This window comes from Oncorhynchus nerka, linkage group LG26 (genome assembly GCF_034236695.1).
Source record: "Oncorhynchus nerka isolate Pitt River linkage group LG26, Oner_Uvic_2.0, whole genome shotgun sequence".
NCBI lineage: Eukaryota > Metazoa > Chordata > Actinopteri > Salmoniformes > Salmonidae > Oncorhynchus > Oncorhynchus nerka.
The window spans coordinates 17300760-17328735 of record NC_088421.1 but is presented as its reverse complement, the minus strand read 5'-3'; the positions used below and the strand labels follow the sequence as shown (position 1 = coordinate 17328735).

General features: G+C 41.7%; 4 protein-coding genes and 1 non-coding gene across 7 annotated transcripts in view; 2 read left to right on the top strand and 3 right to left on the bottom strand.

Annotated features, from left to right (window-relative positions):
• Positions 1–154: 154 nt before the first annotated feature.
• Positions 155–5565, bottom strand: LOC115110497 (polymerase delta-interacting protein 3-like). 2 transcript variants are annotated; one of them, XM_029636210.2, is made up of 10 exons: positions 5459–5565; positions 4618–4724; positions 3792–4204; positions 3400–3462; positions 3167–3241; positions 2744–2971; positions 1735–1812; positions 1462–1591; positions 1245–1311; positions 155–1164 (listed from the first exon to the last, which is right to left on the bottom strand). In XM_029636210.2, exons 1-10 carry the CDS (start codon positions 5524–5526, stop codon positions 957–959), a joined length of 1437 nt encoding a protein of 478 aa, XP_029492070.1. In that variant the 5' UTR covers positions 5527–5565; the 3' UTR covers positions 155–956. The 2 variants fall into 2 exon arrangements, with proteins under 2 accessions (XP_029492070.1, XP_029492071.1); XM_029636211.2 differs by having other exon boundaries at positions 3400–3459.
• Positions 5566–6267: 702 nt separating this feature from the next.
• LOC115110950 (U12 minor spliceosomal RNA) lies at positions 6268–6422 on the top strand. The gene has a single exon (XR_003860710.1). It is a non-coding gene; the product is annotated as a U12 minor spliceosomal RNA (small nuclear RNA).
• A 4114-nt stretch (positions 6423–10536) lies between these two features.
• Positions 10537–19397, top strand: LOC115110499 (protein FAM234B-like). Its single transcript, XM_029636215.2, has 13 exons — positions 10537–10660; positions 11742–12281; positions 12689–12811; positions 13063–13314; positions 13471–13586; positions 13777–13936; positions 14036–14174; positions 14253–14447; positions 14878–14959; positions 15060–15224; positions 16030–16150; positions 16260–16489; positions 16607–19397. Exons 1-12 carry the CDS (start codon positions 10624–10626, stop codon positions 16487–16489), a joined length of 2160 nt encoding a protein of 719 aa, XP_029492075.1. The 5' UTR covers positions 10537–10623; the 3' UTR covers positions 16607–19397.
• Positions 19398–19725: 328 nt separating this feature from the next.
• LOC115110500 (NADH dehydrogenase [ubiquinone] 1 alpha subcomplex subunit 6-like) lies at positions 19726–21769 on the bottom strand. The gene is made up of 3 exons (XM_029636216.2): positions 21600–21769; positions 20195–20310; positions 19726–19943 (listed from the first exon to the last, which is right to left on the bottom strand). Exons 1-3 carry the CDS (start codon positions 21736–21738, stop codon positions 19812–19814), a joined length of 387 nt encoding a protein of 128 aa, XP_029492076.1. The 5' UTR covers positions 21739–21769; the 3' UTR covers positions 19726–19811.
• A 236-nt stretch (positions 21770–22005) lies between these two features.
• Positions 22006–27976, bottom strand: part of LOC115110498 (TRIO and F-actin-binding protein-like) — a 28363-nt gene continuing 22392 nt past the window's right edge. For both annotated transcript variants that reach the window (XM_029636212.2, XM_029636213.2), the window contains 2 exons: positions 24051–24249; positions 22006–23925 (listed from right to left, as the gene is read on the bottom strand). In XM_029636212.2, the coding sequence (XP_029492072.2) occupies positions 24088–24249 (162 nt within the window). In that variant the 3' untranslated portion in view covers positions 22006–23925; positions 24051–24087. The remainder of the gene's footprint in view (positions 23926–24050; positions 24250–27976) is intronic.

The following is a 27976-nucleotide window of genomic DNA, read 5'->3' as shown; positions in this document are numbered from 1 at the left end:
CTATCACAAAAGGGATCTCCAGCCCCAAAAGGTTTTGTGAACCCGTCTAGCAGACAGACCTAAAGACACGAATGCAAAATTATCAAAATTCTATTGTGAAATAAGGATATGAACCAATGATTTATATACACACACACATCAATATGAACACATCTTTATAAAGCAACATATTTATTGGGAGTAATTAACTTGTACATAGATCTGACCTCACTACCATATCTTCATGACTGACATAAAAGGCAGCTGTAAAAAGCCATTTACAGACAGTTGAACATAAATTGAGCAAATTAGCATGACTTCTCTAAGCTGCACAAAAAGCAATAAAAAGTAAAATAACAGCCACAAATAAGCATAGAACCTGAATGCCACAAAAAGAACGGCAAACCAAATACCACAACGAAATACGAGCATGTGTACAAGTCATTCTGAAATCAAAATGTGTATTATGTCCGGTACAAGAACCACTGCTGCCTGTAGTTCACAGTACAAGTATCTTCATGAGTTCGTGCATCAGGTCATAGTGAGACCATTGGTTGGGGGGGGGGGGGGGGACGACGACGACTCCAACCAGCACAAAACATCATGATTCCAAGAGGGGTGTTCAATGTGAACTATTTGAACAGTTGTAAAAGTGAACCATGTGATACAAAAAATACCCACAACTGTCCAGTTTATCCCCCCACCAAATTTGATTAAAACAATAAATGAACAAATCAGACTGCCTCACATTGGTCCGTTATGAGACATGCATCTATGTAGTATGCCACGGCTACAAATGTTTTTCTTTCCTAAAAATCTGGACGACGGCATCAGTGTGTTAATTTGAGATGTTACAACCTGCCAATGATCTGTCAAAGTTATACAAATACAGTATCATGCTATTTGATCATGTCAGTAGACGTCTCCGTCAAACAGGAGGGTGGATGTATTATTTGTTGTGTGGATGTACTAGAAAGTTATATCTTAATGCGGAAGGCTGTGCACTGTGAACCAGGAGACTCTGTGGTAGAGGGGTTCTGGACAGTAGATTTGAACAGGGCCTTGAGGATGGTCTGGGGATCCACCTCAGGTGTGGGCTGAGAGGAGGCTGGACGACCCCCGGGGCGAGACAAAGAGAGGGGCAGGCCTTCTTTCCTTCCACTGCCTGGAGTGTCACTGAGCCTCCTGTGAGAGAAAATGAGGTCCATGTAAGATTTTATGCAACCAAGGGGGCAGTGAGAAATATGAATATAACAGAAACTTACAAAAGAATGGGCTGGTCTGAAGTGATGACATTCCCCTGTATGTGAAGATTGCACTTCATGGGCTGGCCTTGGGAAGAGAATGAATAAAGATTTAATAAAGTAAAACCAATGCCTTTTAAGATAACTATTCATCATCACCTGCCTCATTACCAGAGGCTGGTGCCCAAAAAAATCAATCAACCTTGAAATAAATGTTGCCCTTGCTGAAGGCCCTTACCATCCAGACAGCGGTTGTTGTATTTCCTATAGGCGCTCACAGCGTCCTCCTTCCTCACAAACACCACTTCAGCAATCCCCACCTTCACCAGCCTCGCTCGCTTCAAGGCACCGCACACACAGAACAGCTCCTGTGGACCGTCACAAGAACACAGGAAAAAGGTCAGTTGAATGTGATAAATGAGTCATGGCTGCATCGTAAGCAGGTCTGCAATTTACACACACAGCTAGAGAATCTAAAACAGCAGAGAACTGAACAGCATGAGGCACTTACCACTATGTCCTCTTCAGTGACACGGGGGTGCAGATTATTCACTGTTATCTTAGTCCCCTCCAGAGGACTGAAGGTAGGCTGAAGGGGTGCACCAAAACACTTTACAATCAAATACATATACAGCTCACACCAACACAACAAGCCAATGGTAGGCGTTACATTCATCTATCGTCAACGAGAAAGAAGTAGGTTGAATACTGATCCAGAGGATTGCTATGCTGCCAACTAGTGATGATAAAGGCCCAGTGCAGTCCAAAATGTGACTTTCCTGTGGTTTATATACATTTCCAAACTATTCCAACTAAGTTGGAATAATACTGTGAAAATTATAAAGCCTTTTTAGTGTAGGAGCCATTTGAAAAGACTACTTGAAATTTCAGCCTGTTGAGGTGGGATGGAGTTTTGGCCTGCCTGGTGACCTCACTTTGCGGTATATTAGTCAATAGACAAGAGTTCCAAAGCTCTCTGCCAATAACAGCTAGTTTTCAGTTTTCCCCCTCCTCACTCAGACCACTCCCAGACAGTCCTAGCAAAATTGTACTGTTTGGAACTAATTTTACCGCTTGTTAAGAGCAGGGGTGGGAAAATCCAGTCCTCGGTGTCACACCTTTTCTCCATCCCTAACAAACAACTGATTAATCAAACTTCATTCTAAACTGAAGATCATGATTAGGTGATTATTGGAGTCAGGTGTGTTAGCTGGGGCAAAACTGTGACACCAATCAGGACCCCGAGGAATGGAATTGCCCACCGCTGGGTTAGAGATACTTCTGACAAGGAGGCCATTTATCTACTTCCCCAGAGTCAGATGAACTTGTGGATACCATTTGGATGTCTCTGTCCAGTATGAAGTTAGAGGTAGTTTTGCAAGCCAATGATAACTAGCATTAGCACAATAACTGGAAGTCTATTGGTATCTGCTAGCATCCCTACCAACACATTCCTATAGAGATGACCTTATGTAATCCAGTGCTCAAGTAGCTGGGTGAATGGACATGTGGATACTGACCTGTGGGGGTGGAGGAGGCTGGGAGCTGGTCTCCGCTGTGGGCCCTGCCTGCCTGAGGGTCCTGGAGATGGGCTGTAAGGCGAGAGCAGAGGAGCGGGAGGCCCCTACACTAGGGTTGGGCCTTGTGGGTGCCACAGGCACTGGGGGACGAGGAGCGGTGTACGCATCGTTTTTGACTACTTTAGTGATGGGGGCTGACATAGTGAAAGGGCAGCCCAGGGTGCCAGGCTGTTGGAGAAAGAGAGGAAGCATTGAAACTTTTCAATTAATGAATGGAACGTTTTGAGAGTGAGACACCAATATAGCCAGTGTGGCAGTATTAAAGGGATATTCGAGTTACATTGAATAATAAAGAATTACAGATAATTTAGGGAAAAGCAACAGAAAGAGAAAAGTTAAGAAAATCTAACATAGTCTTCGCACCCGTGACTGTAGCATATGGTTGCCAGCAGTGGTCTTCATCTGTTTGCTAGGGATATCATCATCACCTGAGAAAGACTGAGCGAGAGATGGTAAGTTACTCACTCACATATGCATTGCAGTGGCGCATGACCAGGAGAAATCAACCAAATTCAGTTGATATACTCTAAAGCAAATTTGAATCAATTCTGCCATCTAACCTTCTGATTTTTATATTTAAAAAAAATGCCTCTTACCTGGGAACCCCTGCTTGGCATGTTCATATGGATCCCACTTGACATCCCTACCGGCCTTTGCTGCTAAAAAAAAAAGTTAAATAAAATCATTATTCATAAGGTAAATTAATATATTTTACTCTAAAAGCATGCTACCAATAACTAAATAGAAAATAAGACTAGTTGAATTTTAAACTAATTTCCAATTAAATTTAGCTATCAACTATGTTTGGAGTGAGGCTATGCTTTACCACTATAAACTATGCAAGAATTTGCATTTTCTCTTATCCGTGCACATCTTGAGTGACAAGTGGGCCAATTCTGTCTAGTAGCTAAGCCTGGATAATATTAGAGAAGATCCTGGACCTGTGGTTACTGTCACTTTGGAGCCAACTGTCAGCCTGATCACTTACCTGGATGGTTTTGGTGATCTTCATGGGTGCCGCCATGCCATGGCTTGGTGGAGCTCCAATGCTCCTCTTGAGGCTCAGCCTATCACGAGCATCCATCATCCTGTTAGGTGCACCCCCCAGCTGTGGCGTAACCCCAGCTCTAATGTTCATTCCTTGTAGGTTGGGGGTAAACTGCCTGGCATTTGCACTGGCAATGTCGTTGGTAGTGTGTATCTGTTGCACATGTGTCTGTAGCTGTGCTGCTGGTATCTGCTGTAAACTCTGTGGGGTAACATTAAATGTATTCTGTCCTCCTTTCCGTGAGTTGATCATCTGTCGGGCATCCTGGACCCCACCTGCTCCTCCTCCGCCACGGATTCGAAAGCGGGCATCTTTCTGGCCAAGTTTCTCTCTGGCATCCATCACTTGAAAAGCTGGAGGAAGCGAGAGCAGAACAAGAGTGAGCAGAAGGCAAGAACCAATTCCAATGTCTGATCTGATTTGCCCCAGCTAACACACCTTAAGAATGCTTAACAGAACGTAATATAGTCCAACAGCAAAATGTGTAGTTTGAAACAGATTATTTTGTAATGGGGCTTAGGTAAGAGACATCCAGATCAGGCATATACATAGATGTTTTGAGTCTCAATAAGCATTTTTCAAAAGGGCAACAGGCAGGTCCTCACAAAAAATACCTGCTTCAACTCTGGCAAAATGTATTATTATTTTACCTTGAGCATTGCTCCAAAAGAAGTTCAGAATTAAATAATTGTTTGAGTTCCAACAGAGTAATTCCATTGAATATTTGATACTACTGAAAATGTATCCAGGTCTGTTTTTTGGTTACCGGTTCCCCCTCCTCCACCAAGTCTCTGTCTGACATCAGTCATCCCAATTTTCTGTCGAGCATCAAAGGTCCTCCCGACCCCTCCTGCACCCCTGCCGAACATAGGCCTGAAAGACAAGAGGTCGACATTGGTAGTCAACTAGTTGTAGCCTAATCCTACATGATCTAATATCCACATTTAGCGCGTATAAGACCAGCTATATTATTTGATTTTGCCCTACATTCAGTATGGCTCTCTAGGTATACTCAAAGCGAAAAAAATATAGTTTAACGTTAGCTGTTCTGATATGCGCTCCTTGTGTTTTCCAAAATGTGAATATTAGATCATGGAGGACTAGGCTACAACTAGTTGACTACATATGGCTCTAGGTAGAGGTTCTACAAGACTGCCTCGCGCTCTGTACCATATCTATAGGTATACTAACTAGCTAGCTATACGTTTTCGCGTGTGTAACCATGGTTAGTTTATAGCTAACTACCTAACGTACATTCCAGCGACATGTTAACCTTACTCGGTTATTTTTTGGTCGATAGCTAACTTACCGTCATCAAATGCTGATAAAACATTATTTTTTACCTTGTTAGCTAACTAGTTAAACGGAGCCCTGATAACTAGCTAGCTGTGCGTATTTGGCTCGTTGATATTAGGGAAATCAGTTACTGAAGTGAAACGATATAGTAGCTAATCCAACGGCGAGTACAGGCCTTGAACAGGACCGCTGAGGAATTGAAATAGCCTAGGCTTTCTGGAAAATGATTTTTTTTCATTACGTTGAATGATACAACTCAAGGCATACCGTTCATAAATTGCATTCAAACTCATAAATTGCTAAATTAATACATTTTAACTGTTTCTTTGTTGTTGAAACCGCGTCGACGTATCACTTCGTCCAAAGATATGTCTTCCATCTTCTTTAACTCAAGCGCGTGAATGATCGTAACTGGACGGAGAAAAACGAGAAGAGACTATGGAAGGCAAGTTGGATCAAAAATGGCGAACTCAATAAAATATTTATTCGAGAGCTCCTTGAAAAACGACATTGTTGATATATTTCAATTGTATACACACATATATATATATATATATGTATGTGTGTGTATATATATATTGTTTGAAATACCAATACAGATCTGTTTAACTCTTACATTTGTTTAGCAAGATCTAAAAACCAGAGTGTATTATTTTAAGAGAAATTCATATTTTTTTGGTTTTAAAGGCCAATTAGGTTATGTGAAGTGTCAATGATCACATCAATGCCATTGGTCATCAATTAACAAAAGATTATACTTGTAACATAAAACAAACAAATATAAATCAATTACACAGCCTTAGAGACCTCTGGTATCGATTGCTCTTCACGAAGTAAAAAAAAGAAATGCGGAGTAAATGAAACGTTTTATCTTTCCCGTCAACCTTTGCGCTCAAAATCACTTGAAACCAGTGTAAATAAGTAAAATCTCGAAGAAAAGCTATATTTTACCTGATTAAATGGAGGAATGAAAATGTACAATTATGTATCACATAATGCGCTCAGAAAATAAAATGCAGCTGTAGGTTTATACTTTTGAAGTGAACGCCAATGGTAAACACCATGAGTGTAATAGTCTGCATATAGAGGTAAGTAAAATGCCCTCGACCATCGATTGGTTATGCCTTAAACTGATGAGTAAGGAAAATAACGACGCGGGGTGACGCCCGTGTCCTCGCCTAGATTTGCGAGATCAATTTTTGAACGGGTACAGGTCCGCCTGTTTAGGTGACTCGCCTACTTTGTGAGATGCCTTGCGGGACATGGATCTGCCCCGACCTCTCATGTAAAATATAAACCCCTTTCGGGATACTACTGGTTCAAGGTTACACAGAACCAGAATGGAATTATATTTTCCATGATTGTAACGTACTAAAAATAGAACGTCTATAATAGTACTTACTGCACCTTCTACAAAACCTTTTTCAACATAAAGAACATCTCTGCCGTCTATTTCTCTAACCACGTTCCATCAGCAGATTTATGCGGATAATGTCATACTGTATTTTTTTTTTAAATTGACCGAGTAGGCGCATTTGCTATTGAACAAAATAGTTTTTGTGACAATTATCGGTAGTTGAAAATGCGACGAAAACACATTGAACTTTAACTTTTAAAATCGAATGTTGCACGTCATCACGCAGTGATTTTGATATTCAACAAGTCAGTTTAGTGGAAACATACCGCTGGAGAGAAAATGATCATATTTTCTTTTTGCTGATTTGGGAATATATACATCTGTTGCCACTTGGTTGGAAACCTAGCTAATAACCATGTTTCCATCCACGGTTTTTAGATGAGTATAGTCATATCCTATGAAAAAAATCCGAAAGCTATAATGGAAACAGGACGTTTCGGTGCAATTATATAAATGCAGACAGGTAAATGTGTCCCTCTCTACATGGTAGGATCCTTTTTTGTTGGTAAAATGAATGATGGGTAACATGGTTGTGGAAATATTCGCAAATATTGATCTAGTAACCATCATATCAAACTAAACTTGGGAGTCACACGAAGATGACGTGATGGGTGCACCTCCCACTACGATTTGAGAAACCATGCAGTTTATTAGGCTACAGATTAAATCATTTATGATGAATTTCACAGGGTGGTGAAAGTGCGCGGTGATTATTGATGCTCCTTTCCAATAAATATTAAAATACGTCATCACGCCCAGATTTTTATCAGCAACAAGTCAGTTTCTTGGAAACACCACTGGTGGGAAAATGCGCATATTTTCTTTATACGGATACTTAAATATTCACATTAAAATCTGTTGTCGATGGAAACCTACTAGTTATTGACCATAAATTGTTTCCGGAATTTCCACCAAAACCCGAGTGCATTTAACTTTGTGCCACAAGGTGGCAGTATTGTATATACAAAAAAAATGGTAGGCCACACAAAAAGGTAGAAACACTGTAAAACCAAAATGTCTCTATACAGTTATAGAAGCATACAGAGCTCTCTCTGTGTGTGTGTGTGTGTGTGTGTGTGTGTGTGTGTGTGTGTGTGTGTGTGTGACGGTGTCAAGGACATGATATAGTAGATTTTTAACTGATCATTATTTGTCATATAATTTCCTTCCTGACCATGTGTGAGCATGACTAAGTATGATGCCTTGTATTAGTGTCCCATATCTGTATTTTCTCAATCCATCCTACTGTCACTACCAGACCTACCACAAGCCAAGTGGTAAAACACCTTCCCATGCAGAGCTGGACACAGGCAAAATCAGATTAATCAATGTGAAAGGTCTCTCATGTGGTGAAATATAATTTCAACCACAAAATTGTATTTTGTAGCCTCCTTTCCAGTCCGTAATGAAACAAGGTTCCATTAATGCACCATAAAAGTCAGTAAAACTGTTAATTATGTTTGTTTGTCAGTCATTTCATGGAGGGGTAATAACCAGAGGCGGTATAGATTCGAACCATCTCTGGTACTAATAACCACTAAAGAGCAGTAGAGATGTGTGAGTAAAATCACTGGGAAAGTCAAGCCAGAAAAAACGACAACATACACCAGTTGAAAACAGTATGTGGACACCTGCTTGTTGAACATATCATTCTAAAATCATGGGCATTAATGTGGAGTTGGTCCCCTTTGGCACAAGGGGTTGGTCCCCTCTAAGGCACTGCATCTCGGTATTTAAGGCGTCACTATAGACACCCTGGTTTGATTCCAGGCTGTATCACAACCGGCCGTGATTGGGAGTCCCATAGGGCGGGGCACAATTGGCCCAGCGTTGTCCAGGTTTGGCCGGTGTAGGCGGTCATTGTAAATAAGAATTTGTTCTTAACTGACTTGCCTAGTTAAATAAAGGTTAAATAAAAAAATAACAGCCCACTGTTCAGAGAAGGCTTTCCAATAGATAGTGGAACATTGCTGTGGGGACTTGCTTCCTTTCAGCCACTAGAGCATTAGGCCTGGCTCTCAGTCAACATTACAATTCATCCCAAAGGTGTTCAATGGTATTCGGGTCAGGGCTCTGTGCAGGCAAGTCAAGTTCTTCCACACCAATCTCAACAAACCATCTGTATGGACCTCACTTTGTGCAAAGGGGCATAGTCATGCTGAAACAGGAAAAGACCATCACAAAACTGTTACCACAAAGTTGGAAGCACAGAATCGTCTAGAATGTCATTGTATGCTGTAGTGTTAAGATTTCCCTCCACTGGAACTAAGGGACTAACCCGAACCATGAAAACATCCCCAGACCATTATTCCTCCTCCTCCAAACTTTACAGTTGGCACTATGCTTTGAGGCAGGTAGCGTTCTCATGGCATCCGCCAAATCCAGATTTGTCCATCAGACTGCCAGATGGTGAAGTGTGATTCATCACTCCAGAGAATGCTTTTCCACTGCCCAATGGCGGCGAGCTTTACACCACTCCAGTTGCTCGGCCACGGAAAACCTATTTCATGAAACTCCTGGATTACAGTTCTTGTGCTGATGTTGCTTCCAGGGGCATTTTGGAACTTGGTAGTGAGTGTTGCAACCGAGGACAGACCATTTTACACGCTACACACTCCAGCACTAAGCAGTTTTATGAGCTTGTGTTGCCTACCACTTTGCGGCTGAGCCGCTGTTGCTCCTAGATGTTTCCACTTCACAATAACAGCACTTACAGTTGACCGGGGCAGCTCTACCAGGGCAAAAATTTCACAAACCGACTTGTTGGAAACAGGCATCCTATGACGGTGCCACGTTGAAAGTCACTGAGCTCTTCAGTAAGGCCACCACTGCCAATGTTTGTCTATGGAGATTGCATGGTTGTGTGCTTGATTTTATACACCTGTCAGCAATGGGTGTGGCTGAAATAGCCAATTCCAATCATTTGAAGGGGTGTCCACATACTTTTGTATATATAGTGTATGCGTTGTGATAATTGCGTTGTTTGTTCTTTAACTTGTAAGTTCATATGCATTGTGCTGGGATGTATGCCTAAAACAGAGACAATAAGAAGACACAGTGGCAGAATAAATTCAACCACTCCTTTGTTTCATCACAAAACCGGAGAGTAATCTCTGTCCTGTAAAGTCCACAAAGAATATTGCATGTGGCAATCAGTTTCATGACCTACAGCATGGTGAAGAAAGTAATGTTTCCGACATTTTCGGACTACTAAACAACTATTGATTTAGTAACACAGAGAGTTACTGCAAGTCGCAATGAAAACATGCGCTGCCTCCACTATTTTCAGCACCATTTCAACTTCGACATTTCAACACCATAATATCACCTATGCTTAGTCTAATACAGGAACAACTAAAATATACCAAAAACAATTTAGTCCAATCAATGTAAGTTAAATATGATGTGGCTGTCCATGGTTCTGATTTATATGTATGTTTACGTGCGTTCATGCAAGAAGAAAAAAACATGTTGACTCACCTAAACTGGCTTCCCTTGACAACTTTTTGGAGTTTATCTCAGCGCTGATTGGCTATAATTTTATTAGATTTTTTTAATCAAGGGGGACAAAATGCTCGCTCGCTGGCTTCCCTTGCATTCAATACTACCGGCGGTAGAAATGTCATACCCTTTATGACCAGACCGCATGAGATAGGTGGCCTACACATACAGATAAAGAGGGGCGCTGTTTTGCTCTCTCGGATACTTTCTCCGGTGAGATACGTTCAGCCTCTTGCGCATTGAAAGAAAATTATGAAAACACAGAGAGACGGAAAATACATCCATTTCTTTATTAGTACATTTTTATGGGGGAAGCCTGGCTTCCCTTGGCATCCATGAACACACCCAACTGCTAAATAGCATCTACTGATTTAGCCTCTTCCCCTCTGCGACTGTGTTTGGTAATTAAAAACGTTGTATCCCAGAATGCACTCGCTACAGTCCCGAAACGTCCACACAGTGTGGCACACACACGCACACACACACACACAACAGTTCTTTGGCGCCTCGGTCGGATGAGAGGATAAATTCTGTAGCACAGCGCCGTTACAATTTGCAATGGCTGCAGCTTTGTCCCGTGCTCTCAAATTGCCTGGTAAGAGATGCGTTGCAATTATTTGTGAAATAGATATGATTGATTAGGTGAAAAGGATGTTGTGTAGTCTTTGTACCAGTCGTGTCTCATTGTTGTTTTGGTGTCATTCTGTTAGCTCATGTGAGCTAGCTAGAACAGCCAGCCAGCTAGCCACAGTAATGTTGATTGCAATAACACAAAATCTGGTTTTTATTTGTTTAATGACAGTCCAGAATTGAGAGGTGAAAATCGACACTTATTTTCAATGTTTGATATTTCGTTTCTTTTCAAGTTTTAATTAGAAAAACATTGCATCATTTACAATCCTATGTGCCACACTAGCTAGCTACTGTACAGTACAGTAAGGTGCCACATCGAAGTCGCTTGATTGCTCAGTGCTCACTGTCATAATACTGTTATAACACATTTAGCTACTTGCTTAAATCTCGTGTTCAACAAATAACTACATATAAGGCCATGTAATGGGGGTCCTTCATTTAACTTGGCAATTATTGTCATGCCAAACAATGAGCAATAGAGTCGGCAAGGGTATAAACAGATCTGGGACCAGGGTAGGATATAATTCATTTGGTGTTAAAATAAACTATATTTGAGTAACTTCCCGGGCCTTTTGGGATGCCTATCGTTCTATCAGGCACCACCATGCTCTATCAGATCATTCTAGTTTTCACCTGGGCTTTGTTTCCAGAACAGATCTGTAGACCCCTGTCCTGCAGTCAAATGACCAAATCGAGCTCTAGTGGCCTCAAGGGTGGAATGTTATTAATATTTGTCAGAATATCGTAATTAATAAACATTATCCAGTGTTTCTATGTCATATGGTTTTGTTATTTCAGTCTTCTGTGATCTATATTAAGTGTAATATTGGGATGCAAACTCAAAATGTAATACATTTCAACTCTATATCTGACATGTACAGGTGTCTTCATTTTTTTAAGCCCATAACCACGTGTGTGAAGTGTATACTTTTGTTTCAACGTAGATTTGTTTAAGACTACCAAGAAACAACTCTGTAACCCTGATTTAGCCCACTGCAGTAAAAGGTTAACCGTGTGTGTCTTTGTGTGTATGTCCCTCACAGGGAAGAAGGGCTCGGAGCTTGGAGAGTATGACCCCCTCACTCAGGCCGACAGTGAGGACGAGAGCGAGGAGGACGACCTGGTCCTCAACTATCCCCGCAATGGCCTAGGGAGGGGCAACTGCATGGGTACAGGTACCTCAGAACTGAGAGGGAGCAGAACAGGGAGGCTCGTAGGGGATGAAGATGAGGCAGAGGAGGACGATGATGAGTGGAGAGAACGGCTCCCAGGAAAAAAGAGGCAGGAGAGAGAGGAGAAGGGCATGCAGTACTGGAGCCAGAGGGAGACAAACAGGGATGAGAGAGTAGAGGATGGAGGGGGGCTTGGGGCCTCTGGTGGCCCTGGATTGGGTGTCAGTGCCAGTGCTGACCCGGACGGGAAGAAGGCTAAGGTGAGGGGAGCCATCCGGGCAGCGTTTTTCCTGGTGCCTCTGGTCTGTGCCATGCTGGTGGTGCTGCTGTGTGCCTTTCTGGTGCCTTGTCAGCATGGGGAACTGGACAAACGGCCACAGTGGGAGAAAGAGCTGGGTGATCATGTGGGAGGTGAGTGAGGAGTCTAATGTATAAACAATACACATGAAACAGACTACAGTTTACCCGTATGTTGCTGGTTGCTGATACCAATACACCTCTCCCTCACAGCAGAGAAAGAGAAAACTACAGGTCAGGTCCAACTGGTCAGACTCTGAGTACACTAGTGCTTTAGATTAAGATAAGCACAGTCAACATTACAATAAAGTCAACTGTATGAGAAAGCAGTTGAGAACACAAAACTCAGATTTAGCTGACTGTCTTTGTCAGGGGGTGGATATTACACAGTCTGGATTTCTATGATTACACATTACCGTGATTATTATAATAGCATGTTAGCAAAGCAACCGCAGGTCTAGTTTAGTAAATAGTAGTTACAAACCGTTCCTGTCTGTAACAGCGGTTTTCTTCTTCTTTAGGTGTTACCCCACCTCCTCTTGCACTGTGGGATGTTGACAATGACTCAGTTGAGGATGTGCTAATAGGAGTCACTCAAAAGAGCAACAATACCCATCTCTCCAGTTCTGCGGGGAACAACAAAGGTATGGAAACAGCAAGGGACATTGTCATAGTAACGAAAATGATATTTTCAACCCTCATTTTTAGGCATTATTCTCTCTCAAGCTTACCTCCTCACTGTACACCATAAAAATCTACCAGTGATTATGTAATATTAATCTCCATATCTAATCCTGCTAGCCCCAGTAAACTGCTGAGAACACACAATTTGCCACACGTCATAAACCCCACCCACCTTTACCCCCTTCTCTTTCTCCCTCTCTGTCTCTCCCAGAGTACAGTGTGGTGGCCCTATCTGCATTCAGTGGTGAGGTGCTTTGGAGGAGGGCCCTCAGGGAACCTGTGGAGTCCATCCAGTGTGGGCTGCAGTACGAAGCCCATCCATCACCACTGCCAGCAGGGGGCGCTGCCCTCAGAGCCCTCCCCAACAGCGCCATTCCCCTATCTGCCCAGAGAGACAGAGCTAGCGGCCCCGTGTGTCTGCTCATCGAGTCTGCACACCTCACTGCTGTCAACGGCACCACAGGTCAGACAACAACCACAGAAATGCATGGCTTTTAATGGTTCGGTTTCACAGCTACAAGCATGAACATTTTAGCAGTTGTGGAGATGTATTAATAATGTGTTGTAGTTAATAGTTTTATGTTCATTAAGGAGTAACCTATTGTATTTTCCTCCTCAGGGAAGAAGCTGTGGTCGGTAGCACCAGGGGAGATCCAGTCCCAGGCAGTTTCCCTGCCAGATCTCCAAGGTGACTCTGTTCCTGACTTGCTGATTGCCACTTTACCTGCTGACCAGGTATGACAATCTCTGGCTTGGCACCTATACATATTTATTGCTGTAATAAGACAATTGTTATTATATAAATCATATTATTATTATTACAATATAGACCATAATCCCAAATCGTCAGAGTCACTGTGTTAACAACACTCATTTTCCAGTCAGTCTAAATGCTCCCATCAAACTGTCTCAAACGTATTTTCAGGTGTCTGACCTCTCACTGCTCCTGCTGTCTGGGCTGACTGGAGCTATACTTGGACATCCCGTGACCTTTAACCTCACGACCTTTAATGTCTCTGGAAAGCTGATCGGTCCCCTGTTTCATGAGACACAGCTGGGGGCATATTACATTCTATTTGGACTAGGTAAGGGATTCATTTTATATCAAGCACAGTGACTTTGAATTTTCTTTTCTTATTTGAAATTACTAAATGTCTGATAATGTATCTGCTATACTAACTCAGGCACTGTAGAGGCTGTATCCCTGGGAGATATTTACACTCGGGCTACTGGAAAAACACCAATATCCCCTGGTCTAAGACTGAAGGAACCTGGCTGGGAGAAGCTTAGGAAAACCAACTCCTCCCTCATACACATCTCCAGGTAAGGCTAAGAAAGTGCTCGGTTACACAATTACAATAGAGTGCCTGTTTGAACGACTGTTTGACTTTCTCTGTCCAGTGGAACTGAGCAAGTGGAGTTCTTGGTCCCCCTAGTGGCTGGCTTGTGTAACAACCACAACAGCCTGGACTCCAACCTAAACTCCAGCCGCAGTGACTGGGTGCTGGTGTGTGGCAAGCTCTCCAGCAAGCTCTCTGTGCTGAGAGAGAAGGACGCACACACCGAGTGGACTCTTACCTCTTCAGCCATACACAGGTAGGAAATATGTTCACCATGATATATGGAGAAGTTTATCATTAGGGTGTATATGACTAAGCATAAAAGGGATAGCTTCAAGTTTTGTCATGTGCACAAGTGCAGTGAAGTGCATTTCTTGCAAGCTCTTTTCCCAACAATACAGATATCAATATCTCAAACTATAAAGTAATACCCTATAATAGTGGTTTTCAAACCTCTCCTCGGGGACCCCCAGAAGTTTCACAATTTAGTTGGAGCCCTGAACTAGCTCAAGTACTTGACCTTATCAAGGGCTTGGTAATTAGCTGACAAGTTGAATCGGGTGTGCTAGCTCTAGATTAGTTCAAATATATGGAACGACTGGGGATCCCCGAAGGAGAGGTTTGAAAACCCCTGCCCTATAAAGTTATAGAGCTAAAATAACCGGAATCATTTATCATTGTCTCAGTCGTCCAGCACCAGGCCAATTCAACGATGATGGAATCCCAGATCTCCTCATACAGAAGTCTGGGGCCCCTAGAAAGAGAAAAGTATAATCTCTTCTACAAACACTTACACCTATAGCTATTATACTTCTCGGACAGTTGTACATATTTACAAAGATGACCATCCATCTCTCTGTGATCTCAGGTTCAGGTGGTTGATGGAGCCAGTGGGCGTAGTCTGTGGGAGACAGAGTTTATTTGTCCACGCCTTGACCTGGAAGGTACCTCAATCATGACATCTGGTCAATCAGCTTTCCTTTTCTGGGCCGGTGACCCTGTCAGACCACCAAAGAACCTCACCAAGACAACCGTGAGTTCCTTGTTGAATCTTGACGAGGAGCAGGAATACATTTTCTACAAGAGAACGTGTTATGTTGGTTCATCCTTCAGTGGTATAGGCACAAGGGTTGGGGTCAATTCCAATTTAATTTGAAATTGCAATTAAATATTTCAATTCACTCATGAAGTGGAGAATTTATGTTGAATTCAATTCAAATTTCAACAATCGTCAAGTTATTGAATTGGAATTAGACTGTTTGAACTATTTGAATTGGAATTTAATATTTGTACATTTTCCAGTTAATGGAATTAATGCAGTTACTATTGAAAAATGTACTGCAGGATTTGTTTAAAACCATTTAAAGTTGTATTTCAATATTTCCAGTATAGATAAGCTGTATGGATATTGATATGATCAGCCTGAAAGCCTGAGGGAATTTAATTTCAGAATGTAATTTGTGGAATTGTTAGGGATAATATTCAATTGGGAATTCAATTTTTGGAATTTACCTAGCATTGGAATTGAATTATCTCTGAATTCTAAGACTGACCGTAGTCCTTTAGCAGACACTTTGGATAATTGACAAAAATTGAATTTTAATTGAATTAATTTGTTTACAGGAAAGAGAGAATTGAATTAGAATTGAGTTAGTGGAATTAAACAGAACCCTTCTGCCAGAATGTTAACAATAGTCAATGTTCAGGTTGGCAGTTGGAAGATAGAAAGTCCCTTTTGGTGTCTCTCCTGTAATTAGGGGAATTAACCCCAACCCGATAGGTAAAGGACTATGAGGTTCAGTAGTTGAAATCTATTTGAAGTCTTGCTCTGTTAACAGGTGGCACCAGGGGCAGTTCAAGCCATGCCAGTCATCCGAAAGCTCTTCATGTTACATCCTGCATATCCCACAATCCTCCTGGAGCTCGCCAGCACCACAGACACCATTCTTACTGCTGCAGGTGATGCGTGCTGTGCTGTATATATTATTTTATAATTGTACATATGATTATGGCTGTTGTTAGTAGCACTGCTGATCAACAACTGTTTCTCCCCTTTTCTCTGTCTTAGTGAGTTACCAGGAGCCGCAGAAGGATGCCTCCTACATTACCGTGTCCTCCAGGCCTACCTCTGGCCTGGGGCCTGGGTCTCGGGTGGTGAAGAGCATGAGCCTCAGGGCAGCAATCACTACTGGACAGATTGTGAGGCTGGGAGAGAGCAGCACCGCAGGGGTACCAGTCAGACCTGGAGTATTTGAGATAAACAAGTTCTTCAGGCGTCTCACCTTCAAAAACCATTAGGTAAAACGGGGAGGGAACATAGCTAAGTATGTCCAGAATATGCTTTATAAGACATGATGTTTGTGGTGTCTGTGTAGTTTCGGGTGAAGAAACACATCGTTTTGTTTTCCTGTGTAGACAGGAGTTATCATTTGCTGGTTCTACATGATCCGAGGGAAACCACTGGCGGGACCAAACCTGTGGAAACACCAAGTGAAGGAGATTTATCTCAAGCTGTTTACATTTCCACTTTTGTCCAAAGTACGATTTGAATTATTATTATTACTCATCTCACTTGCTGAAAAATATTTATTTTGCTGTATTTGTTTTATATGTGTATATATTATGAGTTGACTTATTTATTTATGACCAGTCCTTTTTATTGAATATTGAATTTAATATATCAATGACTATTTACCTTGTTTGGGGTGAATGGAAATCAAAATATGTAAGTAAGTACATAGAAGAAACTTCTGGAGATCAAGCACAATGATTTGAATGGTAGGTGTGTAGGTGTAAGTTGTCCATTGCACAATTGGCACCTCACTTGTTTAGTATATTTTTAATCTACAGAATGAGAGGCAATTATCCAGTTAATTCCTCCAAATACATTCATTCCCCTCTCATATCCACTTTTTCAATTAGGCAATTGAGGTCTGTGTTCAAGCAGAATTACCCAGTTATGTAAAGGGGGTCTGTACATATTCTAGGGTATGTTGAGCCATTTTTTACATTCAGCATCACTACATCAAGGAAAATACAGTATTCGTTCCAACATTGATGTCTACATATATTTCAGGATGTTGTGTATCCCTGAAAATAATCCGAATTCATGTAAACATTTAAGTTTTGAAAACAGCTAATTCAGGAAAAAGTGGCTTCTTGGCACAACTTACGTATGCACAGGGACAGGGTAGGTTGAGCTGCCTTGGGGTAAGTGGGTGCTGGTAGGTCAAAGTTTCATTCATGGAATGGGGGTGTGGTATATTCAGATATAGATCACTATTCAATATTATTAACCCTTCCATTTCTTGACCAGTTGTCAGGGACAGGGATGTTGTTTCGATGTGCCAATTCAAAGGCAAGTTCTCTGCATGAGGCTACAAAGCCCATGAATGCAAAAAATACTAATACTAATGGTGTACTAAGCCCATGAAACTGGTCTGCAAGATTCTTGATAGGTTTAGCATGCTCAGACTCATCGGTTAAGACCTTGTGTGCCTCTGCTACTTGGTCACATGATTAATGTTGTATGGTTTCTTAGAAACAAGGGGTGGCTAAACTAACCTTAAGGCTCAACTTACCCCACTCTCCACAACAGTATTTACTGATATGCTACTTACTGAAAGGTTTACATTTCTTTAATCAATAACTATTGTAGTGATGATACATTATTGCTAAGTGCCATGTATGGTAACTGCATTTTATTGCTATTGGTACTTGTAAATATTGCTGACATACTGGAAAACATTTACAGATTACATGAAGAAATAAATGTACTGCTGCAATTCTTAGTGTTTTGTACTACAGCTGTACTACGGATTCAGCTCCGTTTGCAAATAATTATCATAAAAACACTTAATTAATCATGAGAAATATTAGAGTAAAAGGAGGGCGCAGGCTCAGGGGCGGTGCTTGGGTGCATCCAAAATAATCTCTTTCTGCATTGCTGAGAGCGTCAAAGGCTTGGAAGATGGCCTCGGGCTTGGTTCGTCAGGCCAGACTGTTGGTGTTGAAAAACAGTCACGGACCAACATTTTCTGGGTTTTATGCTAATGCATTCGGAAAGGCACTCATTACCGAACAGTTGCGTACTCAGCACCAGGTGGTATTTTGCCAGAACCCAAGAAGGTGAGTGATGTCTGTTGAAAATATGATTAGGTCATTTATGAAATGAAAGAGGCGGAGGGAGGAATTTAGTAAAGGTGCCCTGAAAGGTATTTGTAATTAACGTTATATCCTATAACTTAATAGGAATGTTTAATCGCAGGTAAGATCTCGATGAGCCTATACCTCTCCATTTCACTGGAAGTGTTATAAATACACGCCTGTTTAAATGTGTAAAGCATGCATCATGTAAATTATTTATGACGTTTTATTTTATCCTGGTTGTCATTGTCTATAAAATCACACAGCATTGCAGGCTAACATAGATATGTTTTTGTGATGGAATTGTTGACAATTGTCCAGACCTCATTTGGCCTTTTCCGGATTGCTGTGGTTGTGATCCCCTTCCTGTATGTCGGAACTCTGATCAGCAATAACTTTGCTGTGCTGCTGGAAGAGCATGACATCTTCATCCCTGAGGATGATGACTGAAGGGTCTGTATGCTCCAACATATGACCTGGGTATGTTGTATTCAGACAATTGATCTCTTAACATTTAAGCAATAAAGATGACATTTGCCCTCACGGAAGATGAGGCCTATTACTGTGTTCTCCCTCAACAAAGCGTAATGTGTCGCCTCTCAGACAATGGGAAGACGTGTGACAGCTGAAAAGACTTGAGGATCTCAAACTCAAAGCCTTTCTGGTGCTTCTCTCCCCATCCATTGTGATGTGTGCCTGCCTGGATACAGAGCTGTTTTAGAGAAGTGGTGGGACTAATTCCTCCCTAGTTATAATACATCCACAGATAAGTCTTACTAAATAAAATAGATCGGTGTGCAGAAGGAAACACTTGGATCAGTTGCTTTTGATTTAGCCAGAGATATCTTCTACATTGATGGAAATATTTGTTCTGCTTTCAATCATTCTGGGGATATTGATTTATTTGGGAAGGCCTTAATCAGGTGACAGGCCTGCATAGGTGTCCCTATTTATCTGGTTTCTGATATAGGTTATCAAGAACCCTTGGTGCTTTTTATTCCAACCTGTTGCATTTATTTTTGATGAAGTGATCTAATAAAGTCGACCTATATGTAATGTCCGTCAGTGGCATGTCATTCATGACTATTTAAACTATTCAGAGGCTTATCAACTGGCTTATGGAGTTGGAGTGGGTACAGGGTAAACACAGGGTCCATGACAACCATACTGATATTCCTTGGTCTCAGCATCAATCTTCTGAACTTAGTGATGATAAGGGCTAGTTTGCACAAACACTTCTGTATCACATGAAAGTACCTCTACTGTGGCAACGCAGAGGAATAGCTATGCAGTGCACAAGGAGAGCCTTCCGACTTCAAGTGGGAAGTAACTGTCCCATGACTGTTTTCACAAAATGAAAACATTTGTACAATGAGGACTTAACAAGATTGGGTATCATGTGTATATGTACAGTTAAATGAGGGAAAACCTCTGTTACACTGGACAAAACAGGGTGGAAAGTACAGGGAGCAGTTCAATTGTCATGTCCAACATAAAATCTGGACAGAAAGTCTGCAGGGCGTGGTACCTCCGTCTCATGGAAATAGCGCATAATGTGGGTCTTCTGCTTCCAGACATTGATGGTCTCCTGCAGCTCCATCTTACCCTATTGTAAACAAAAGTATGCAAAGAAAACATCACTCACTACACTTGATACGTGACCATTGAGCTTTGTAAATATTCCCGTCAAAGTTGTTTTCTTTGAACGATTTGGATGAGTCACATGTAAAATGATGTAGAGCATGACAGCCCAGTTATCTCGCTCTAGCAGTATAACACTAACCCACCGTGCCACTAACAAACTAGGCTAACTGCATGAGAGAACATTGACTGCTTGGGGGAGCCGAGTAGACTAACCTTAATGACAAGCATGTCAATCACACGGGGGTCATTGACGTGCTTGTTCCTGTCAAACATCTCCCTCACTTTGTCTGTTCCCTGGCGAGCTGTGATGTCCAGCTGAAAGGTAGTCACTGTGGGACAAAACACAAGACATAAAATTCCCACAACAAGCTCAAAGAAATATGTACATTAATGCATTTACTTATCACACTCCCTACTTATCAAATTGCTAATCATGTGGCCTATCTGCAAATGTAGGAACATGCTGTCTTACACCAGCGCATCCCAAACATGCTCAATGGATGTCATGCCTGGTGAGTATGCAGGCCATGGAAGAACTGGGAAATTATCAGCTTCTAGGAATTGTGTACAGATCCTTGCGACATGGGGCAGTGCATTATCATGGTGAAACATGAGGTGATGGCAGTGGATGAATGGCACGACAGTGGGCCACGGGATCTCATCAAGGTCCATTCAAATTGCCATGGATAAAATGCATGTGTTCAGTGTTCGTAGCTTATACCTGCCCACACCATAACCCCACCAAGAGGCACTCTGTTCACATTGGTGACATCAGAAAACTGCTCTCCCACACAACGCCATACACGCTGTCTGCCATCTGCCTGGTACAGTTAAAACTGGGATTGATCAGTGAAGAGCACACTTCTCCAGCGTGCCAGTGGCCATCAAAGGTGAGAATTTGCCCACTGATAGAATTTCTGCACAAACTTCAGTTGTGCAAACCCACAGTTTCCTCAGCTGTCCGGGTGGCTGGTCTCAGATCCTGCAGTTGAAGAAGCCCGGATGTGGAGGTCCTGGGCTGGTGTGGTTACACGTGGTCTGTGGTTGTGAGGCCGGTTGGACGTACAGTCAAATTCTCTAAAACAATATTTAAGGCGGCTTACGGTAGAGAAACAAACATTAAACTCTGACAACAGCTCTGTAGTCAGCATGCCAATTGCACACTCCCTCAAAATGAGACATCTGTGGCATTGTGTGACAAAACTGCACATTTTACAGTGGCCTTTTACTGTCCCCAACACAAGGTGAACCTGTGTAATGATCATGCTGTTTAATCACCTTCTTGACCTGGCAGGTGAATGGATTATCTTGGCAAAGGAGAAATGCTCACTAACAGGAATGTAAACAAATGTGTGGAACATTTCTGGGATCTTTTATTTCAGTTCATGAAACATGGGACCAACACTTTACATGTTGCAATTTATATTTTTGTTCAGTGTGGCCCTAGATTGAAAGTATATGTTAGCTCACTTAAATCGACAAGATATGTAGCCAATGAGCTAAATAAATATGAAGCTAGAGTGCCTTACAGCTAGTTAACGTTAGCTAGCTGTCTTAGCACGACCTTGACGCTGGGATCCAGCTCGTGTGGATCTAATAAAGGGAGAGCTGATTTTACCTGTGTTTGGAACCTCTCTGTACCAGGCACGATACAGTTCCCGAACTCGGCGCTTGGCTTCATCCAGATCCCTGCTGAAAATCGGTTTGACAACTTTAGCAGCAACAGAGGCTGTCCGGGTCGCCGCACTGGACGCCATGTTTGTTTATTTTATCTTCTCTGGTTAACATCGTTAATAATTCTGATTTGAAACACGTATTAGTGCTGCCACCTGGTGTAGAGGGGGACATGTATCTGCTTCATGTAGGCTCACTTTCTCAACCCCATCGAACACCTTTGGGATGAATTGGAACACCGACTACGAGTCAGGACTAACCACCCAACATCAGTGCCCGACCTTACTGCCATTAGACGAGCCCTAACTGGGACTAGTGTACATCAGCTGCGTATGGATGATTCACACGGCTGTATTAACATGCATTTTATTGCTTGTAAAAGGATGGTACTTTACAAAGATATCGCATGCCCTACATTAAATATTAAAAACATTGTCAAAAGACAGTCTACTTTATCTCTAAAAATACAAGATAAAAAACATTGGCTCATTGACGCAACACTACACATTTTTGTGGCACAATCAATCATGCCTACACAATGTTGGGAAAGGATCGCAACATGCATCTTCTTAGCCTCATAAAAAAAATATCAAGAATCCTTGCGAGACGACAACATTTCATCGAACTTCTACAAGCAATTATCCAGTCACAGAAGGCACTATATAAAACAAAAAGCACATTCAGATGACTTACATCTACACACTGGAGGAATGAGTGCGATTTCCAATTTGGCTTCCCAGGATTTTACAGTTCCAAACCACTTTCTCTGTGTCAATCCCAAATGTAAATAGTTATTGTTCACAATAGAGACCCACATTGTAAGATGATATTACACTGAATAAAGCGACAAATAGGTTTGCGAAGTAAAATGCGTACAATGACAATCACCGAGAGCAAGCATTGTTCACGTACAACATTAAGGTCGTTCCACCTCAAAAAGCACAAAAAAGATTGAAACGCCACCGTCTCAAATGGTTTCTGTAGTTAGTCAGAGATACGATTAGCATTCCAGAAACATTTAGTTTAAATATAATTTAATCTCATGATTTTATTGATTGCGCCCAAATTGGAATTAACTTCTTCCTACCAATGAGTAAGACACCAACAAATGCCAATACTACCCCAACAAACAGTATAGTTTCAGTTATGTTCAACAAGTTGCTTGAATATTCCAACAAGTGGCAGCTTTCTGAAAGGGCTATCCCTATGGTGCAATTCTCATATGAACACTTTTTCTACATGTCCAAAACTTTGATGGAGAAATGGGCTAGGGACTAAAATGTGACAACCCTATATATAAGAGTGCGGCAGTATAGTAGGACCACGGCATCTAAAGGTCAAAACCTAGTACTTTCAAACTACTTTATGGTAAATAACGCAAGTGACTTCAATTATTAATTTCTCTGAACGTGGAGAGAGAGAAAAAAAATCACCAGATTCATTCATGGAGAAGTACTCCAAGCCGCAGCTTTATACTACTTGTTAAAACAGACAGACATAGGGTGTGGTGGGTTTTTACAATGTTATGAGATTCCTCATGTCTTACTCATTAGTAGGAAGATGTTTGGTCCCAATCAGAGGTTGGATACTATATTGAATAGTATCTGAATCCTATAAATAAAAAAATGGCCAATTTGGGTGCAATCCCTTACCTTTCTCAGAGATCAAACTAAGTTTCAACAAAATGTTTCAGGAATGTCAATCTTACCCATTGCCAACTACAGAAACTATTTCAGAACAATCTGAGATGGTGGGTGTCTTGGCTTGCTGAAATGGCATGGAATGACTCATTAGTATGTACAAATCCATGCTCTGAAATGAAAATAGTTTGGTTTTTGGCGAGAATTATATCCTGCTTCCTTATTCAGCTTTTGACAGTAGCCAACATGTTGACCGACTGTTTATATGTTGGCTACTGTCAACATGTAAATAGTAGGTCTACATGTAGGTAGGTATGCAGAGAAGGGTAATCCAGTGCTGTTTCAGGTCACAAATACATCACAGCAACAGTCTTTACACAAATAATCCAGTTTCTCAGACCAATATTTTCATTCACTCACTCTCGCACATCAACAATAGAAAAAGTTTAAAAAGTGCAGATTAAAATTTGCGCGACCCAGTGTAATATGACCGATCAGCTGATACTAGTTTATGCCACTCATTGGCTGAATGATTGAAAGCTAAGGCACTATCGTGGTCCCCGAGCCGGCATCTTCTGGTGCGAAGACTTCTGCTCCTCTCCTACTTCAGTCACCATTGTGCCCACACAACTAGAAAAACAAAAAAATATATTATTAGGCAACCACAGTTTCATCATAGAAGATTGATGTAATCAACTATTTAAAATCTGTGTGAGCATGACTATGTAGCTCTTAATATTGAGCTACGTCTATACCTCTGTGTCTCTGAGCTAGAGCCCTTGTGGCGGTCTCTCAGTGTTCCAGGCTGTTGCCTAGTTTCTGGCCCTCCTGCAGGGCAACCATGGCCAATCTCAGGTGCTCCCTAAGGCTCTGGATCTCCCGCTCACTCCTGCTCTTCATACCACCCAGCTCCCCGTGCACCTCTTTATACCGCTCACAGGCCGACTGCTTCTCCTATAGGGGTAAGGGCACACAGACAGAGGTTTATCAGATGGACAGAGGCTGTGGGCAGAAATACAATGTTGGGATGGACAGAATAGCCTGAGGACTTGTTGCTTTTCTCTTGTGATTGACTTGGAACCATCAACCACACAAGACAGGTTTGCTAACTTGTAGATTAACATGCCAGTTTGTGTGAAGCAGTAAAGTAGTCTCCACCTACACATTGTTTAGAAACAAAACCAACATGTGTGCAGCTATGGGACAAAACAGAAGGGGTTGGCAACACGTTTTGATTGAACTGACCTGAAGACCAGGTGTGTTGAATTTAGGCAATCACCGAGCTGATCAATTAGCTCAGTTGGTCAAGTGTGGTGCCTAGTTGGAACAAAATCCTGCAATAGCTGTGGCACTCCAGGAACAGGGTTGCCTACCCCTGGCTTAGACTGTTGATAACATGTAAACTCTAGTCTCAAAATGTCTCTCAAACACATTGTTACAGTTGTTGGCAAGCTAGCTAACGAATTTGAGCCATTTTAGCATAGACATCAGTCAAAACATGGTATCAATAAGATATAACGAGCCACCTGTGATTCCCCACATGGCAGCTTGTTGTTGCCAATTCCACGGTAACGGAATTATTCTGGGTTCTTCTCACTTTAAACTCTATGTCAAACAAAGTTTAACCAACCGTACAACTCCATGCACAATTTCCACTGAAAACTGTACATAAACTAATTTAGTGGAAGAACTGTGCAGATGCGAAGTTGCTAAAGGAATTATGGTAAAAACTCCCTCAGGTTTATATGCGACCATCAAGTATCTTCTCCGAATTAAGATTCAAAGATGTCTGCAGAAAGAATGCGGTGTCAACTATGACACAGCACCTTGAGTTTATTTTGGTTATTGAACTACAGTAAGTGAAGAGGATTTATACCTGGTAACTGAATTACAATAATGAAATTACATCATACGTCCCTGATCTATACTACACAAAAATGCATAATTATGGATATGGATGTTATTTCACAAGTGCTTCTGAGTGGCGCAGCGGTCTAAGGCATCTCAGTGCTAGAGGCATCACTACAGACACCTTGGTTCAATTCCAGGCTGTAACACAACTGGCCGTGATTGGGAGTCCCATAGGGTGGCACACAATTGACCCAGCGTCGTCTGGGTTTGGCCGGTGTAGGCCGTCATTGTAAATAAGAATTTGACTTGTCTAGTTAAATAACCTTTTTAAATAAATGTACTGTACTACTGTATTGTATGTCACTGCACTCTGTTCTACTCACTGTACTATCCAAACTTGTGAAACATACGTCTATAATGGGCGGACCAAATCTGAACCTAAGGCTAGGGTAGACTGACCAAATTTCAACGTCCCGTGTCAGTCAGTGCTCAGTGGGTGAGGATGCTGGTTACAGTTAATGGAAAGAGAGGGGGCTCATGGGTAGGTGTAAGTAAGAGCTGGGAGAGGTGACATTAACTGGAGAGAGAGGGGTTTGTAGAACAGGTTTGCAAAAAAAAAAAACTTAAATATCACATTGCCATAAGTATTCAGACCCTTTACTCAGTCCCTAGTTGAAGCATTACAGCCTCGAGTCTTCTTGGGTATGACTCTACAAGCTTGGCACACCTGTATTTGGTGAGTGCCTCCCATTCCTCTCTGCAGATCCTCTCAAGCTCATTCAGGTTGGATGGGGAGCATTGCTGCACAGCTATTTTCAGGTCTCTTCAGAGATGTTTTATCGGGTTCAAGTCCGGGCAACTCAAAGCCATTCACAGACTAGTCCCGAAGCCACTCCTGCGTTGTCTTGGCTGTGTGCTTAAGGTCGTTGTCCTGTTGGAAGGTGAACCTTTGCCCCAGTCTGAGGTCCTGAGTGCTCTAGAGCAGCTTTTCATCAAGGATCTCTGTACTTCGCTCCGTTCATCTTTGCCTCGATCCTGATTAGTCTCCCAGTCCCTGCTGCTGAAAAACATCCCCACAACATGATGCTGCAACCACCATGCTTCACCGTCGGGATGGTGCCCGATTTCCTCCAAAATTGACGCTTGGAGTTCAGCCAAAGAGCACAATCTTGGTTTCATCAGAGAATCTTGTTTCTCATGGTCAGAGTCCGTTAGATACCTTTTGGCAAACTCCAAGCTTGCTGTCATGTGCCTTTTACAGAGGAGTGACTTCTGTCTGGCCACTCTATCATAAAGACCTAATTGGTAGAGTGCTGCAGAGATGGTTGTCCTTCTGGAAGGTTCTCCCATCTCCACAGAGGAACTCTGGAGCTCTATCAGAGTGACCATCGGGTTCTTGGTCACCTCCCTAACCAAGGTCCTTCTCCCCGATTGCTCAGTTTGGCCGGACGGCCAGCTCTAGGACGAGTCCTGGTGGTTCCAAACTTCTTCCATATAAGAATGATTGAGGTCACCGTGTTCTTGGGGACCTTCAATGCTGCAGACATTTTGTTACTCTAACCCAGATCTGTGCCGACACAATCCTGTCTCGGAGCTCTACGGACAATTCCTTCAACCTCATGGCTTGGTTTTTGCTCTGACATGCACTGTCAACTGTGGGACCTTATATAGACAGGTGTGTGCCTTTCCAAATCATGTCCAATCAATTGAATTTACCACAGGTGGACTCCAATCAAGTTGTAGAACCGTCTCAAGGATGATCAATGGAAACAAGATGCACCTGAGCTCAATTTCGAGTCTCATGACAAAGGGTCTGAATAATTAAGTAAATCCGTTTATGCATTTTTTTTATAACACTTGCAAAAAAAATACAAAAAAATCAAATATAATAAAATTAAAACGTTATTTAACTGGGCAAGTCAGTTAAGAACAAATTCTTATTTACAATGACGGCATACAATTATGGGGTATTGTATGATTTAAAAAAAAATGTTTACCATTTTAGAATAAGGCTGTCAAGTAACAAGATGTGTGAAAAGTCAAGCGGTCGGAATACTTTTCAAATGCTTTCATTATCTTCCCTGCTCATGAGGGAGAGAAATGAGAACATATCTTAGTTTTTGGTAATGAAACTACAAAGCAATATTTACAATACAAAAGGTAAACAATTTCTCTGAAATTAAATATAAAGTGTTGATATTAGTTGGCAGGGGTCTTTACTTCAACATTCTGTGTTTTGATGTATTCTATTACCTTAGAAAACATCTACCAGAAAAAGTATTAAAAGACCCCTTTTCCATCCGTTTATCCACAAATCAAAGCCTTTACTTATGTCACATTTTTAAGTTGGAAAACGGTTGAAAATGTATCAATAGCTAGGATCCCATCAAATTGGCAACAGATTTTCATGTGAATATTCAAAAATATGCATAAAAACAAGACAGTATGCACATTTTCCCATCAGAGAAGTGTTTCCATCAAATTGACTTGTTGCGGATAAAAGGCTGATGACGTAATGCACATAAAAATATATTTTGCGGAATATACCGAATAAAAAATACAAGTTTAATGAGTTTCCATCACATTTTCAACTCTACTGATGGTTCTCACAAAAAGTTTATGCGTTATATAGCGAATGTACCCACTAGTATTGGCAAATGCTCTCTAGCCAATAGCTCGCAGATTACCCTAAATTGTGAGATTATTATGGACAAAAGAGTGAGAATTTCTATTTGTCAAACAACAGCCAAGCATTGATGATCATGTCACCAGAACAAGACCCTCAATATTGGAAACCAGCATAAAGCTCAACACCTTGCATTTTCACCAC